General features: G+C 38.9%; 3 protein-coding genes across 6 annotated transcripts; 1 reads left to right on the forward strand and 2 right to left on the reverse strand.

Annotated features, from left to right (window-relative positions):
- The first annotated feature begins 4,938 nt into the window (after window positions 1–4,938).
- Window positions 4,939–7,390, forward strand: LOC125215126 (heat stress transcription factor A-4c-like). 4 transcript variants are annotated; one of them, XM_048116451.1, is made up of 4 exons: window positions 4,939–5,213; window positions 5,304–5,889; window positions 6,009–6,782; window positions 6,864–7,359. In XM_048116451.1, exons 2-4 carry the CDS (start codon window positions 5,671–5,673, stop codon window positions 6,993–6,995), a joined length of 1,125 nt encoding a protein of 374 aa, XP_047972408.1. In that variant the 5' UTR covers window positions 4,939–5,213; window positions 5,304–5,670; the 3' UTR covers window positions 6,996–7,359. The 4 variants fall into 4 exon arrangements, with proteins under 4 accessions (XP_047972408.1, XP_047972406.1, XP_047972405.1 ...); XM_048116449.1 differs by having other exon boundaries at window positions 4,941–5,213; window positions 6,009–7,001; window positions 7,214–7,390; XM_048116448.1 differs by having other exon boundaries at window positions 4,941–5,213; window positions 5,304–5,416; window positions 5,643–5,889; window positions 6,009–7,359.
- Window positions 7,391–7,426: 36 nt separating this feature from the next.
- LOC125215125 (transcription repressor OFP3-like) lies at window positions 7,427–9,071 on the reverse strand. The gene has a single exon (XM_048116447.1). It carries the CDS (start codon window positions 8,852–8,854, stop codon window positions 7,610–7,612), a length of 1,245 nt encoding a protein of 414 aa, XP_047972404.1. The 5' UTR covers window positions 8,855–9,071; the 3' UTR covers window positions 7,427–7,609.
- A 302-nt stretch (window positions 9,072–9,373) lies between these two features.
- Window positions 9,374–12,041, reverse strand: LOC125215124 (U-box domain-containing protein 17-like). The gene has a single exon (XM_048116446.1). It carries the CDS (start codon window positions 11,723–11,725, stop codon window positions 9,596–9,598), a length of 2,130 nt encoding a protein of 709 aa, XP_047972403.1. The 5' UTR covers window positions 11,726–12,041; the 3' UTR covers window positions 9,374–9,595.
- Window positions 12,042–16,089: the final 4,048 nt, after the last annotated feature.

Raw genomic sequence — 16,089 nt, forward strand, 5'->3', positions numbered from 1 at the left:
ATGCATGGTATGGGCCTTCTTGCCTAATGAGGTTTTGTGCGTTTGAAATTTTAGATAAATCGATGTTGGATATTAAAATATCAAAACTTATTTAAGATCCTAAGTATTATCTAGACACCATCTCGTATAAACGTCGTGATGAACATGGTTTTTACACTCTTATTATGATTATGTCATTTTCTCTTAGAAAAGGACTTTTGAAATTAATTTTAGTATGTTGGAATTTTTATTTTGTGAAAGTTCATAGGAGTATTTTTTAGTGTTCTTCTTGAGAATGTGTACAAAAATGGTAATTAATTTGGAATGGGAGATTGTATAGCATTAATGAGTTCATTCAACTGTCAATTGGTTGTATGTTGGTAGCTTGGAGCTGTGGTGATCTTGAGGTAACGGGTTCAAACCTCGTCACCCGCTGCGATACTTTCGGTCTTAATCTACAAATCCGGTCGAGTGGGATTAGTCGGATTTCGCCAAATGCGAGTTCGGAACACCCGTAATTAAACAAAAAAATTCCTTCGAGTAAAGATTTATCATTTACTGTAGAATGCACTTTTTTGTTGGATGAAGATAGGTTAGTGTTCGAATCTCAGCAAAAAGTTTTCATACTCTAGTAAAATTAAATTATTTACTTCTTCTTGTTGGGCATGACTTTGGTTTGGATTCCAATAACCTCATACAATTAGAACCAAAATTGAAATTTCGATTTTCAGATATTTTCTCACACCTAATCCTATATATAAAGTATTTTATGATCCGAGAAGTGAACCCTATTGGTTGAGAATTTATAAAGTAAATTGGTTGACACTTTAACATAAAAGCAAATGATGAGCGCATGTCACCGTTTAATATTGCCATCATCATCACGCCATCATTTATGGTCTGCGATTATTTTCTTTATAAATCATTTAATTTCTTATTGATCTAATAACTCAACCTCCAACTTATTAGATATGTAGTTTTATCCCTTTTATGCACCTTCTTAGTTTAGTTGTAATCACATAAAATGAAAAACAAAACAAAAATATGTGGAATTGGCGGCAAAATAGCTGGAAATGTGGTGTGTGGGGGCGGGCGGCACTCGATTTTTAATTATAGTGCGATTTATTGAGAATGAGAACCTACCATTTTCTGAAACTGCCAAATTGAAAGAAAACAAATGATTAAATCGATATAAAATTGCAAAACACACCCAAAACAAACAAAAACGACAGATGAATGGGTTTAAATCGATATATATTTGCCAAACACACCCAACCACTCTAATCATGTCATAAATTCGAAGTATAGACAGTGGCGGACGAAGAAATGAACGTGAGTAGAGGCTAAATTTTTAAAATTTACCTTAAAAATAAATTTATAAGTAATTTAGATTATTAATAGGAGCTTTTATATAACAATGTGTATAAAATATAAATAAATTTTAGAATTTTGCATGTAATCGCCAGCGAGTAGATTGCTATTTAGAATTTACCTCCTTTTAATCCTTCACATATGATCCGTATTAGTACTAGTTAGGGAAAAACAGGTCAATTTTCCTTGAGAAGATTCAAATAAAATTTAATGATTGGATATGATTCCAAGTTCCAACTTTGTCCCTAGTTTCCCTTGATGGAACATCCATTAACAAGACATTATTGCAATTTATTTTCTGAAAATAGAAACGCCGAAACCGCGTTGAAATTTCCACGCCAATAAAAAGTCACACGCTTTCCCCTTCTCCAATCAATAGATGAACATTATCTAAATGATATAGCGTCACAAAATTGGAAAAAAAACACCCTAATTAGATTAAGATGAAATAGTAAATTGAGGGCCAACGCATGCAGTGATAAAAGCACTACGTGGAACATCAACATCAACCCTATAGGCCAATTAGATTAATCGGAGGTTTATTAGTTATTAAAGTATTAATTAATCACACATCTACAACGTAATTGGTGTCTTAAAAATCAAATGATCTTTCGCGATCTACGGTGTTAGCTGTATTCCATATTAAGAAAAGGCTTTTAATTTGTGAAATTTGCACATAGGCCCTTTTGTTTGTTGGCTTGCTTACTAAGTACTAAAATATACACACATATAATTAATAAATTGGTGTCAAAATTTATTAGATTTGTGGCCTTATTGGATTTATCGATATAAAATACGATAATTTTTAGTTATGTTCAAATTGGTTTTAGACCGATAATCCCATAAGCAATAATATTATTGTTTTCATTATTAGTATTATATTTAAAATTTTTGTTACACTTTATTAGATTTAGAATTTAGAACTAAGGCCGTTTTCGTTTTTTCCAATCATCTACACCTACGTCCCCAGAGTTCATAGTCATAGACTTGCAATCCTTACCTTTACCATTGGTCGAACACATGCCAGTGAACTAAGACATTGTTCTTAGTCAAGGTTGCACATTGTCGATTTTTTTTATAATTGATCACTTGAGTAGATTATATTTATTGTAACAGCATCCGCAATGGTGCTGCTTAGGCCAGCAATAGGCCAGCCATTCTCTCCCCTGCCACGTCAGCAACACTAAAAAATCCACCTGCCACATCAGCCATAGGCCAGCCGCAATAAAAATAATTCAAAATATACTACATTTACGGAATTAAAATTACGATTAAATTACGGAATTAAATTTACGAGACATATACGGGAAAATTCATTAATTGCATTTAAAAAAGGTACATAGATAAAAAAAATTACATTAAAAAAGGTACATAATAAAGAAAAAAAACTATCGCCTTGCAATCCTCCGTGCCCACAACTCTTCAATTATATCCTTTTGGAGTTGAATATGAGAATCCACTTGGCGCATGTTGGCAAATTCCTTGAGGCGGCCGGCTTCATCGAGAGGTACCCCACGTCGTACACTAGGGGTGGCCGTTCCGTGGCTTGGACCGGCTTCATCGTCACCGACCCAACTAGTCAGTTGTACGCCTTCGTCTTCGACGATCATGTTGTGCAGGATAATGCAGGCGTACATTATCTGGGAAACGCATCCGACATCCCACAAACGCGTTGGACCCTTAATTGCCGCCCATCGAGACCGGAGCACACCAAATGCGCGCTCCACGTCCTTGCGCGCCGACTCCTGTCATTCCGCAAAGTAGGCCTTCTTTTCATCACTTGTTTGTCTGGTCGTCTTCACAAAGACCGGCCATCGAGGGTATATCCCATCCGCCAAGTAGTAGCCCATATCATGCCGGTTGCCGTTGGCCACAAATGAGACGGCTGGACCGACGCCCTGGCACTTCTCGTTGAAGAGGAGAGACGAGTTCAGGACGTTGAGGTCGTTGTTCGACCCGGCTACCCCAAAATACGCATGCCAGATCCACAGCCGGTAATCAGCTACGGCCTCGAGGATTATCGTGGGATTCTTTGACTTGTAGCCGGTCGTGTAGGCCCCCTTCCAGGCAGTCGGACAGTTCTTCCACTCCCAATGCATACAATCTATGCCGCCTAATATCCCGAGGAACCCATGCTTCTCCCCGTGCATCTGCATCAAATTCCGACAATCTTCGGGAGTAGGGCTTCAAAGGTACGGCTCACCGAAAACGCTTATCACGCCCCCACGAAATCCTTCAGACATTTCGTGGCCTGTCGACTCACCGATGTGGAGGTACTCATCCCACATGTCTCGCGCGCTCCGTAGCCAACCGCCCGATTACCGCCGTGCACTTTTGGATAGGGGTGTGGCCGGGTCCGCCCGCCGCATCGTGCCTGAAGCGGAAACACATATATTGACGCTCCAATGCCCCAACGATGCGCATAAACAACTCCCTGCGCATTCTAAAACGCCGCCGGAACATGTTGGCGGGAAACCGCGGGTACTCTGAAAAGTAGTCGTCGTACAGCCGCTGATGTGCAGCTACGTGATCCCGATCAATCACTGCTCGGTGGTGGACAACTCGTGGAGGGCGAGGTATCGCCTGCTGTTCCACCATAGGCATGTACCGCTCCATCCCGCGGTTCATGTAGGCCTCCATAGCCTCGTTCATCCTCCGTTCGTACTCCTCAGGATCCCCACCACTACCGCTACCGCTACCACCCGCGTGATCCATCGCTCGATAATGCTCTTGAACAGAAAGTTAGAGAGAGAGAAAACTCGTTAAAACAAGTGGTGCAAATGAAAATGAAACGAAAATCGCGTTTATATAGGTTTGAAAAAAAAAAACACAAAAATCGGCGCTGGCCGATCGGGCCGCCACAATGGCGGCTAGCCGATCGGCTAGCGCATCGGCCAGCGCCCACCAATCGGCCAGCCCACGCCGATCGTCTCGCCGGTTAGCCGCTTGCCGCCTCCAATGGTTCGGCTAGCCGATCGGCTAGCCCGAAGAATCGGCTAGCCGGTCGCTAGCCAACCATTGCGGATGCTCTAATTGTTGTAAGATTTTAATTGTGGAAACCATGTACTATTAATCATTATATATTGTTGTCGTGTGAATGTCATATCATATTGAGTTTTGTGTTTATTTGAATAATATTGTGTCGCTAATGAATTTGGTTGCGTGCTTATTGAGTATAGATTTCAAGGTAGCATGTAGTATACAATTGGATTTGATTTAATAATATTAATTTTACATGTGTAATAAATTTTCTAGGATTCACGGTTCCGCAAATAAGCTCAGTTCCGATTTTGAACGGATACACTTCTAGTTTGAAATTAATTTTGCCCGACTTTTTTATTTTAACAATTTTTTATGGTTTTACAATTTTATTCAAATTTCTTTGTTTTTTTCGTATGTTGAACCAAAACTGATGATCATGGTTCCTAAAGTACTAAAATCGGATGAATAAAATTGATATGCATCGTCTCAATAAATTTGTAAAACAACGGGGCAGTTTCATTACTCTACAACAGTTGAGGGGTGTGTAAGTAATTATCAGCTACCTCAAGCCTACACATGTGATAAGGATGATTGTTTATCAAGTAAAGATGATTTCTGCAGAAGTTCCCCCAAATTCAATCCAATCCAATGTGTAAAACCTAGAAACCCCACCTCGATCAGTTCCCAATATAACAAGCCACACTTAACCATAACCATATTGATTCTTTATCAGCTGATTCGCGGAAACACATACATACTGTTTTTGCATAAATCATTTGTATCTTCTATTCTGGGTGGAGTCCGTGAACGCGTCAGTGTCAAAGTTGATGCTTTTACTTGAAGATTTGGGCAACACTTAATTGCTCGAGCGACTTTGATGTGTGAGTAATGGAGTAGTATATTTTTATTTTATTAATTTTTGGCCATTTATTCTGGTTTGAGCATTCATGTTCTAATCGGTAGAATTGCAGGGTGTAGTTGCGGATTGGTTTGATTATTGCGTTTGACTTGTTGTCGACTCGAGTTACTGGCGATATTGGACGTTGAGGAATTTGGGAGCTATTGGGGGATTCGATTTGAGGGGGTGGGATTTTCCTTTCTGGATTTTTTTTTAGTTTTACTTTTTTTTTCCTAATGTTTTTAGCTTTGATTCGGATGCTTAAGGAGCTGCAGACTGTACTATTATTAATGTGAAATGAAAAGATAGTCCAGTTGATGTTCTGGGGAAGTTGAAGACTGAATTAAGGAGAATTTGAACTTTAGGAGGCTGTTGAGTTGGTTCTCTAGTTGATCTTTTGTTGATACTTTAGGGCTCTGTTATTGTGAGGTAAAGTTACCATGATGGATGAGGCTCCATGTAGCTCTAACTCGGTGGCGCCTTTCCTTGCTAAGACGTATGAGATGGTGGATGATCCATCTACAGACTCGATTGTATCTTGGAGTCAGAGTAACACGAGTTTCATTGTGTGGAACCCTCCAGAGTTTTCCAGGGTGCTTCTGCCCAGATACTTCAAGCACAACAATTTCTCCAGCTTTATTAGGCAGCTAAATACATATGTGAGTAGTTTGTTCTCAACAACTGAATGCATTTAGGATATGTGCTCTTACATTTGCTTGATCCAAGATTCTTTTCATAGCTTATCTGTGTTTGTTGATGCCTTTTTATGTGTTATTAGGGATTCAGAAAAGTCGATCCTGAACAATGGGAATTTGCAAATGAAGGTTTTGTTAGAGGTCAGCTCCACCTTTTGAAGAATATCCATAGACGGAAGCCTGTTCACAGCCACTCAACACCGAATCTGGCTCCCTTACCTCCCATGAGTGAGTTAGAAAGGAAAGGATATAAAGAGGATATTGAGAGGCTCAAGTGTGAAAAAGAATCGCTCAACGTGGAATTGCGTAGACACAAAGAGGAGAAACAAGATTTTATGTTGCAAATGAGGGCTCTCGCTGAACGCGCACAAAATGTGGAACAACATCATGCAAGTATGTTGTCCTCTTTGGCTGAGACATTGCACCAACCTGATCTCATGCCGCAAATGGAAGGCCATGATAGAAAGAGAAGGTTTCCTGGAAACAGTTACTTATGTGAAGAAACCAGCAATGAAGATAGTCAGCGGCCATCTTCACAAAATTTGTCACTGGACAGTTTAGATGCTGATGCACTGTTGACTTTAAACAAGGAACTGTTGGAACAGATGGATTCATCTGTGTCGTTCTGGGAGAAAATAATTTTTGAGGTTGGTGAAGACTTGGGAAAATCTGATTCATCGATGGAGTTGGTTGAATCAACGAGCTGTGCGCTCAGCCCCAGCATATCTTACACCCAACTCAATCTTGATGTTGGAGGAAAGACACCGGAAATTGACATGAATTCTACCCCTAGAGCTGTTAGTGCTCCGGAGGTGCAACCTCCAACTGAAGAGGAGGCAATAGTGACAGCAGCCAATGTACGAACAGGGGTGAATGATGTATTTTGGGAACAGTTTCTTACGGAAAATCCTGGCTCAAACAATTCATCTGAATTTCAGTCAGAGAAGAATGCTGATGGCAAGAAGAATGAAAACAAACCAGGTGATCATGGGGTGCCCTGGTGGAACATGAGGAGTGTAAATAACCTTGCGGAACAGTTGGGCCATCTTACTCCAGCGGAAAAAACTTGACCTACAGTAGGTTCCTCTTTTTGATGATATCTTATGCTTATGGATGTTGATTTAGAGATGACGTTTGATTACGCAGTAGGTAGACATTTGTTATATAACCTCGCCTCCTGCACATATTATCATTGAACTTGTGCTGCAATTTTCGGTTTGTACACATTGTTTTGGTTGTATAGTAGAGGAATACTTCTTAACTTTTTGAGTTTGTGTGTTGCATGCAGATATACTGCTTTTGAGTTTTTATGTCGAACTCCTTGCTTATTCCTGGTTTGAGCATGCACATTGTAATGAATGTGCGACATGTTAGTTGTCGTGGAGATGTAAAGATGCTTGGTTCTTTAATGTATATGAGGTGCACTTTTTGCAACACTTGTTTCTAATCAAATGCCAATTTTTCATTTGCGATTGCATGGTATTGAACTGAAACTATGTAACTGAAATTATATCATCATTCATTGTGAATATACTTTTTTGGGAGGGCTGCCTTTGCTTGCCAAATAGCTTTGTGTCACATACTATTATTTTACTGAAGTGAAATTCTTCATCGTAAATAGTATCAACTGCTAGTAAGGAAATCTGTTCGCCATACATTGTATTGCTACTGAGTTTTTCATTCTTTAAAGCAACTGAAGCTCAAACCATACCTGCTGGAAGACATTGATGATGAGATCATGGTGTCGATCAGAATTCAGTGTCAGATAACAAGCCAAGAGTTCTTGGAGCTCTTCGCGGTGCCTGATTCCCTTTTCCTGGATCATCTCCACCATTGAATCTCTGAAATCCTGTTGTGGGTTGAAGGAACTCTTCACCACCGCAAAACTGTTGGAGATGGTGGAGCTCTCTACTGCTTCCTCTTCACTCTCCCTCTCCTTCTTCTTCGACTTTATCCCTTTGAGTGCTTGAATTCTGCTTTCTGTTCTCGAGCCACGAGCATTCTTCCTGTTCCGCTTTACCTTTCTGCTACGAAATCTCCTGGTTATATATGCAGCCTCCTTCCGAAACTCCTCAGTTTTCTTCTTAAATTCCTCAATCTTCATGTTTTCCAAATTTTGGCACTTTGAAGTTGACAGCCTCTCAGAAGTCGCAGCACTTCCCTTGCCATCCAGGTCTGGACTCACATGGTCGTCCTCGTCTTCTTCCCCATCAGAACTCCAGCCAAAGGTTTGGAAAGAGATATTTTGATGGTTTCTTGAATAAGAAACTGCTGAATCATGAGATTCCTCTTTTACTTGATCTGCTTTCTGCAGTTGTGTTGGAGATGCTTGTTCTTCCTCTAGATTAGATGACTCATCTTCTCCTTCATCAAGTCTCACTCCGAGTTCTGCTTTCCTGTTCTTCCTCTTAACTCTGCCTCTTAGTTTTCTTGAGCGCCGAACATCTATGTTATCTTTCTTGAGTCGATCACGTCTCTTCTCTCGAAGAACGGTGTCAGTGCATCGCTCTTGCTTCATCTTGATGGTGTCTGTTTCAGGAATGGTTTCCAATTCTTTTCTGGGCAATTGGGCCTCCCTGAAACCAGAGACTGCAACAAGAAACTCGTCATCAGAATCATACCAGAGAGGGTTGATTCTGCTGCTCCTCCTCCTGCCTTCGCAACCTCTTACCCCTCTGTCTTTGCGGAATGAGAGGGTCCAGTACGCATCGTCATCCAACCTGTAGAATCTGGCTTGTCTGCAGCCAGCAGGCAAAGACGAGTTGACAGTCGAAAAATCTAGCTTCCCTCTTTGTTGCTTCTTCCCCGGGCCAGTGTCAAGACTGCTGCCTGCTGGTTTGAACTTAGAAAACCAAGAAGCTGGGAGTACTCGAGTGATGACCGAGCTACCAAATGAAGGTGGTGAAGATGCCTTTCTCCCCCATTTCATTTTGGGATCTAATCAGTGATAGTTTCAACTGTTGTTAGATTTTTGAGGTTGCTGAGACTGTGTTTGGACAGTTGAAAGTGGCGGTTATAGGTGTTGAGTAAATAGGGAAATGGAAATAATATGCCAATGATTTCAAAAGAAAGGCCCGCCTCAGATTTCCTGACCACTTTTCCCTCTTTATACTGCTTTTCTTATTGTTTACTTTTGTCAAATTATAACTTAAATCAAGATTTTCATGTTTTTGGGCCATAAAGAATGAAGGGGGAGAAGGAAAGAGGTGGTAAAGAAAAGGAAGAAATGAAATAAAGGGAAAGAAATAAACTTTATCACTTTGGATTTATTCTTCTCTTAATTGTGCAATTGCTTTTTTGTTCAAACTTCAAATTATTAACCATAAGGAGTCCACAATATAGCCTATTTAGTATACCATAACTTTTCATATATTTGAAGATAGTAATATTTCCTGTATCAAAGCAGATTGTGTTAGTACACCTACTTACCAAATATATACATGTGTAGTAACTCAAATGTATATTTAAGATTGTGATATTCAGATTGATGATACATACTTATTCATTCAACTTACAAACATTGTCAATGCAGACATAAATAACTTGTGTATAACCCCCTTTCCATGTATACTATTTAAATAAATTTTGTAACTATTACAGATTTAGCAAAAAAAGAGAGGGGATATTAAAGAATGGGGTAAATAAACAGCAGAAAATGTGGAGGCTAGCACTACAACACAGGCACTGAAATGGAGACAGGCATTGAAACATCAGCAGCAAAGCTTGTATCTCTGCCAGCAAATGCATACCCCAAACCTAATCCCCCAAAATGCAACGAGCTATTCTCACATCTCTGAAACACTCTCGCCAGCGAAGCCGCCTTCCGCCTCGCTCGTTTCGTCCCCGTAAACAGCACACTCTGCAGCAGACTCGCCATCGAAGGAGCCTTGAGCACCCTCTGCGTGGCGGCTGCACCCCCACTCCTGCACAGCTCAAGCAGCGCCGCCACAGCATTCTCTTTACCCCTCGGTGTTCCACATCGCATCATCCCCGTCAGCCCCACCACCGCACCCTCCTCCTTCCCGACCGCCTCTGCCCCAATTGGCTGCCGCACAATGAGGGCCATCGCACCAGCTGCCTCCTCAGCAATGCCTTCGCACTCCAGCGCCCCGACTAGCGCCCTCACAGCGCCTGAATCAATCATCCTCGCGCAGTTGTCAGGGTGCGTCGATAGGTTGAATAAAGCCGTGACCGCGTCCTTCTTCCCTCTGGAAGTTCCCTCCACCAACATCCCGGCTAAAGCCTCCACGGCTCCATCTTCCTGCGCGATTTCCTTCTTGTATTCATGAACGGCAGAGAGACTGAACAGCGTCGCCGCTGAGTTCTCCCTCGCCTCGGTGGTATGCCCGTACCTCAAAACCCCGACTATGGCGCCTAAGCACCCTTCCACATCCATAATCCTGCTCTTGTTCTTGTCATAAATCGACAAGTTCAACAATGCAGTCACGGAATTCTCTTGTGCAAAGGCATCTGCAGACGGAAGCAGCCGTTTCAGAAGGGGTATGGCTCCGGCCTCAGCTATATAATCCCGGTTCTCCCTCCCTGTCTTCGCTAACAGCCTAATCTCCCAAGCAGCCACATTCTTAGCTCGTGGGGTCCCGTTTGCCAGCTCCTCGACTAACAAAGCTGCAGTCGCTTTAGTTGCCTCAACTGCAGCCTTGCTCGGAGGAGCAGAAGCCGCACAGTCTGCATTATTCTCCGGTGGATCATACGGAATCCCATTGGCCATACACCACTGAACAATCAGATTCCTCAGAGCTAGATTCGGCACCAGTTTCGTATGAACAAGCATCTGCCCCGTCTTCGGGCAAGTGCTATGCCCTTCCTCCAACCATCTCACAATCGAGGCACGATCATACGTCTGCCCTGTCGACACTAAAACCGGAGAATGCATCAACTCCAACGTGATAGGGCAGCAGAAGTCCTTCGGAATCGTGACAAATGTGTCTGCAATCTCTCTCGAGATCAATCCTTTGGTTTTGTTTCTACGCTTCCACTTCCCTAAATCCCCATCCCCATCCCCATCCTCAAATCGAAACAGCAAGAACCTACAGTAACGCATCAAAGCCACAAATCCATTCAAAACAGATGAACTAGGCTCAAGATCATCATCATGGTTCACAATCTGCTCCTCCAAGAACTCAATCTCACTTCTACACCTCTCCACATTGCAAATCCCTAACTTTTCCACAAAGAATATGTACAGCTCATTCATATCAGGGATTTCCCCCTTCTCAAATTCATTCAAGAAATGGTAAAGCTTCAATCTTTTACACTCATCATTCCTATCAATTAACAATCTCGATTTTCTCGAGTGTTTCCTCAACAAATCAATCTGTTCTCTAACATCTTCACACAAATTAATCTCAGACAAAGGAAAGACATCGAAGAGGGTTGAGATTTCCTGATTGATATCATGGAAATGACCGGAAATAGTGTGGTTTTGCAGCAGCAGCCACAGCTTGCTCGAGCCGGTTACATAATCGATCAAGATTTTCGACCGGTAAAGCAGGAGGTACAACTCCTTCAAGCACAGAAACACAGTGGGAGAAATTCTCGAGAGCCCCAAATCGCTCAGGGCGTCGAGGAGGACAGAGACAACGCCGATTTTCCGGATTAAAGATCTCGAATTCTTGCCCTGAAAAAAGGGGGCCTTCTTATCCTTACCTGAAAACGACGTCGAAACGGCGCGCAGAGCCTCCAAAACGGCGTCGTCTGGCAGATCCACCGGAGCCAGGAACGCCTCCAGTGACGGTGAACTCCGCCGCCTCAGCGACGAGAATATCGCCGCGGATGCCATGAATGAAAATTCAGCAACAATTTTTTGATTCAATGAACAGAAACTGGTAATTATTAGTACTATATGTCGTTGAGTTTCTGATTCGTACAAAACAGAAAAGGGGGAAAAACGAGTGGATTTTGAAACCGCGTGCAGAGGAAATAGGGAAAAAGGGAGAAGATTTGGAAAGGAGGGATTTTTGGGTTGTTTGTAAGATTTTGATTTAATGGCGAATTGACTGAACTTTCAACATGGAAAAATGGTTTTATTGCATAATCTTGAAATTTCTCCGAGGATTTCTATGCAGGCTTGAATGACAGCGACCTCTGCCTAGATTTATTATGTCCATTCATTTTACCATTATCATCTTCTTTTCCATTTAATCGATTCTTGTAATGGAATTATGAGATCTAACGATATTTATGGAGTGCTATAAATAAATTACTTTTCTAAATTGTAAAGTCAAACGTCTTGAAACTGTATTTAATTGTAAACACACTGTGCAAACGGATACGTGTCACGTGTATGTATAAATAAATAGGAGAGGTATTAATATATTTCGAAGATTTGTTTTAATTTTTTGGATTATGAAGAAGGTTGACTAACTCTCATTTTTGTGGGCATTAATTAAAGGAAGAAAAAGATGATAGTTGACTAACTCCAACAGTGAAAAGTGAAACAGTTGAAACTTGAACCTTTTGTGGTTGTCCCATTCTGTCAAAATTTATTTTTTTTCCGATTAAGTAATCAATAGTAGTCGTACATAAATCATTTCGTTCCTTTCATTTTAATTTTACGTAAAAAGCATTAGTTGTTCATATCATTTCAGAAATTGATTACCATATAACTAGCTCTACCTATTAAATCTTGGGGAAATATTGTGCACTTCAGTGACAAATTAATATGAAATCATTTAAACGTTAGATGAAATATCAAATCTTCAAAGAGATGGCATGAGAATAAGATGAAGATGAAGATGAATCAGAAAAGAAATGCAGATTGAACAATTTACCCGATTATATTTATCATGATATACTCCTATTATATATATGTGATGATGTTTAAGGTTGAAAATGATAACCAGTAGCGCCGAAGATGGTACACATAGAATCACGAGTATGGTAATTAGTTAAAAATTATGATTTTGACTTTTCAGATAAAATGTCTCTAACATAATTGGGTTGAATTAGTAATGTTATATTTAATTAATTTTTGAATTTATTCATTTTGTGTATACCTTGTTACCCCTAACTAGTTTAGAATAAATAGGACAATAATATAATTTTATTTTTAAGTAATATGTTCTTAGTTTTAAAATAAAAAGTAATATTACAAATCATTATTATCAAAATATCAAGATTAATACTACTAATAAATTAATTAACAGATCAGATGTTCAAGATTTTTTTTGAAATTTACTTACTTAGAACAACTCCAAGGATGGAGGTAAATGAGAAGGTAAATCATATTAACTGCAAAATTTACCTTTTTTTTGAGAGAAACATTTTCCAATGAGAGAGGTAAACGGGGAGATATTATATCTTTTTCAATTTTGAGGAGGTATCTTTACCTCTCCATCAAAGAGAATGTAAAATAGAAAAATTGTTTTTTGAGTCTAGCGGAGAAAGAAGAGGCAAAATCTCTACGATAAAACCGAGCATATATTGAATTCTCTTAAATTGGTTGTTAGTTTTATGAAATTAATTCCACCAACAAGAAACAGAATACCATCAGATTCTAAAACCTAATTTTCGAAATAAAAAGACACCAAGAATGGACTTTCACCTCATTCACTTCTGCTCCCAAAGCCAAGTAATTCCTTTTTAATATCAGGCAAACGAAAATCAAAGATATAAATGAAGAAAAGAAGATAAAAGAAAGATATTTGCGTCTGAGAGTTTGGGGATTGCGAAACAGACGACATTTTTTGTTGAATATATATATATGCGCCGTGGTTCTGTAGAAACAGACGACATTTTTTGTTAAATAAGTATGAGTATTTAGTTTAAGGATTTTTCATGTTTTAAATATTTAGTTTAGGGATATTTTATGTTAAATATTCGGCCTGCCTTTAATAGTTTAGGATTTTTTTATGTTTTATATATTTGTTTAATACTTTATATCATTTCATAGATATATTGTTTAATATTTAAGGGTCATATTCTAATGCTTATTGCACTCTAATCCAAAATCACACCAAATCTCCACCTTTAGTTTTAAAATGAGTGGATGAGAGTAAATCTTACGAATCTCAATAAATAGTAGACGAAATATCAACAAAAGGGTAATATCGTCATTATGTTATCATATGATAATTTCGTGAATGTTTTTTTATATCAACATAGTGTATTACAAATATCAACAATATGACATTAGAATATCAACACATATATTTATTGAGATTTTTACATGGTTTTATTGAGATTTTTTGATGTATTTGTTGATAAAAATCTGGTTATCAACATTTACGAAAACTAAAATAAAAATATCAAATTTCATCATCCGAACGTCGTCGGAACATATGCAATTGAGATCTCGTTGGAATCCTTATAAAATTATCTTTAATTTGATATATTTTTTGCGAAAAATAATTTAAATCGAGAGAGTTACGTAAATTTAGAGGTTTAAGATGATTTTAATAAGAGGGAATTGACATTAATACCCTCTAATTTTATTTATTAATTTCTTAATTAAAAATATAATCTATGTGGCATTATTTCAACCACTAGATCTTCTAATCTAATGGCTAAAATTTAGTCTTAGTTTGAGATGGCTAATTAGTTAGCAATTGATCACTCACCTAATATTTAATATTTTATGTTTAGATTACAGTTTAATATTTCTCTTTTAATATGTAGTCTAGCAACTAACATTTTAAAAAATAACCATTTACCTATACAATATACCTTTTATCCTTGGAGTTGATTGCTTTTTGAAAAGGTATATTGCACTTTTGAGAGGCATAAATATGATATACCCTTTTCATTTATCTCCTCCCCTTGGAGTTGCTTTTATAATCCACAATTTGCTGAAATTTACTTAGGGCGTGTTCACTTGAAAGAATTGGGCAATTCTTGGTTTAATTGGGTCAATTCTTGTGTTCACTTTCCACTAATTAATTGTTGGGGCCTTACGATTGAGGTGGAGTCCGCACTATTCATGCCAATTGAGGAAGAATTGAAATCTTGCAAAGTACTCCCTCCGTCCGCGAATAGGAGTCCCGGTTGGCCATTTTCATCCGTCCGCCATTAGGAGTCCCGGTTAGACATTTTATCTTGAGAGTATAAAAAATGACCTCATTGTTCCCTTAATTTAGAAGGTGCAATTAATTTTAATCCACTTTGATTGCAATTTCTCACTCTCTCTCTTAATGTTAGATTTCATTATTCCAAAGAATAAAGCAAATAATAATATAAATAGGTTCCACATTCCACTATCACACACTTTAATTATTACACTCAAACTTATCTTAAAACCCGCACCCAACTCAACCGGGACTCCTATTCGCGGACGGAGGGAGTAGGTAAGATTTGAGTGTGCATTGAAAAGTGCACCAAGAAATGGACTTGGTTTTATACATTTGCTCCACTTTTTCACTTTTTCACCTTTTCATATTTCCAGTTGAAGGGATAAATTTGTCAATCACAATTCTATTAAGTCAAAGTCTTTATTTTAGTAGTATAATATTTGGATCAATTCTTGAGTCAATTCTAGTATACTAAATAAGGGGGAACATAATTATATATGTGACCAATTATGTCTCAAATCTTGACGGGTCCAAATTGATAAAAATGAAATATAAGAAAGTGAATACGCCCTTACTTGTATAGTGCGCTTATGGGAATATTCTTAGAGCATCCGCAATGGTGCATAGGCCATGTTGGTGCACGCAGCGGAAGAGCATGTAAATAAATCACATAATAATCGGATCTATTTAGCAGATTATTTAGACAAAATCTATTCGCGTAATTATCACATGTATCATGCTCATAACTTGAATTAATCATGCTTTAAGAATATTGAAAACCTAAAACATGCTTTTCTACGGAGTAGAATAATACCTAATTAATTCTCCAAAGAATTGAAGATGGCTAGCGACTTCTCCACGTGTAGCTTTAAGTACTAGACCACAAATCTTCTCTCTGGTTCCCGAACTGTACTCTAATATCAGTGTGGGCTGATCTTACTAGAATACTAGGACTTAAATAAAGAAGACAGAAGAAATCCTTTTTGGAATAGGACTCAAATTCGAAATCTCCTACAGCTGGGAGAGATCGAAATTTTCGAAAATTGCAATATGAGATATTGTGTATTTTCTGCCTCCTTTATTCTCCTATTTATATTAAGTTCCTTTTGGGCCCAGACAGGGATCTATGGAAGGCTTT

The sequence above is a fragment of the Salvia hispanica genome, chromosome 3, assembly GCF_023119035.1.
Source record: "Salvia hispanica cultivar TCC Black 2014 chromosome 3, UniMelb_Shisp_WGS_1.0, whole genome shotgun sequence".
In the NCBI taxonomy this organism is placed as follows: domain Eukaryota; kingdom Viridiplantae; phylum Streptophyta; class Magnoliopsida; order Lamiales; family Lamiaceae; genus Salvia; species Salvia hispanica.

Coding starts and splice junctions, on each gene's coding strand:
- LOC125215126 (XM_048116449.1), top strand. CDS start 5,671: ATGATGGATGAGGCTCCATGTAGCTCTAACTCGGTGGCGCCTTTCCTT. Junction 5,890..6,008: donor TTAGGCAGCTAAATACATAT/GTGAGTAGTTTG, acceptor ATGTGTTATTAG/GGATTCAGAAAAGTCGATCC.
- LOC125215125 (XM_048116447.1), bottom strand. CDS start 8,854: ATGAAATGGGGGAGAAAGGCATCTTCACCACCTTCATTTGGTAGCTCG.
- LOC125215124 (XM_048116446.1), bottom strand. CDS start 11,725: ATGGCATCCGCGGCGATATTCTCGTCGCTGAGGCGGCGGAGTTCACCG.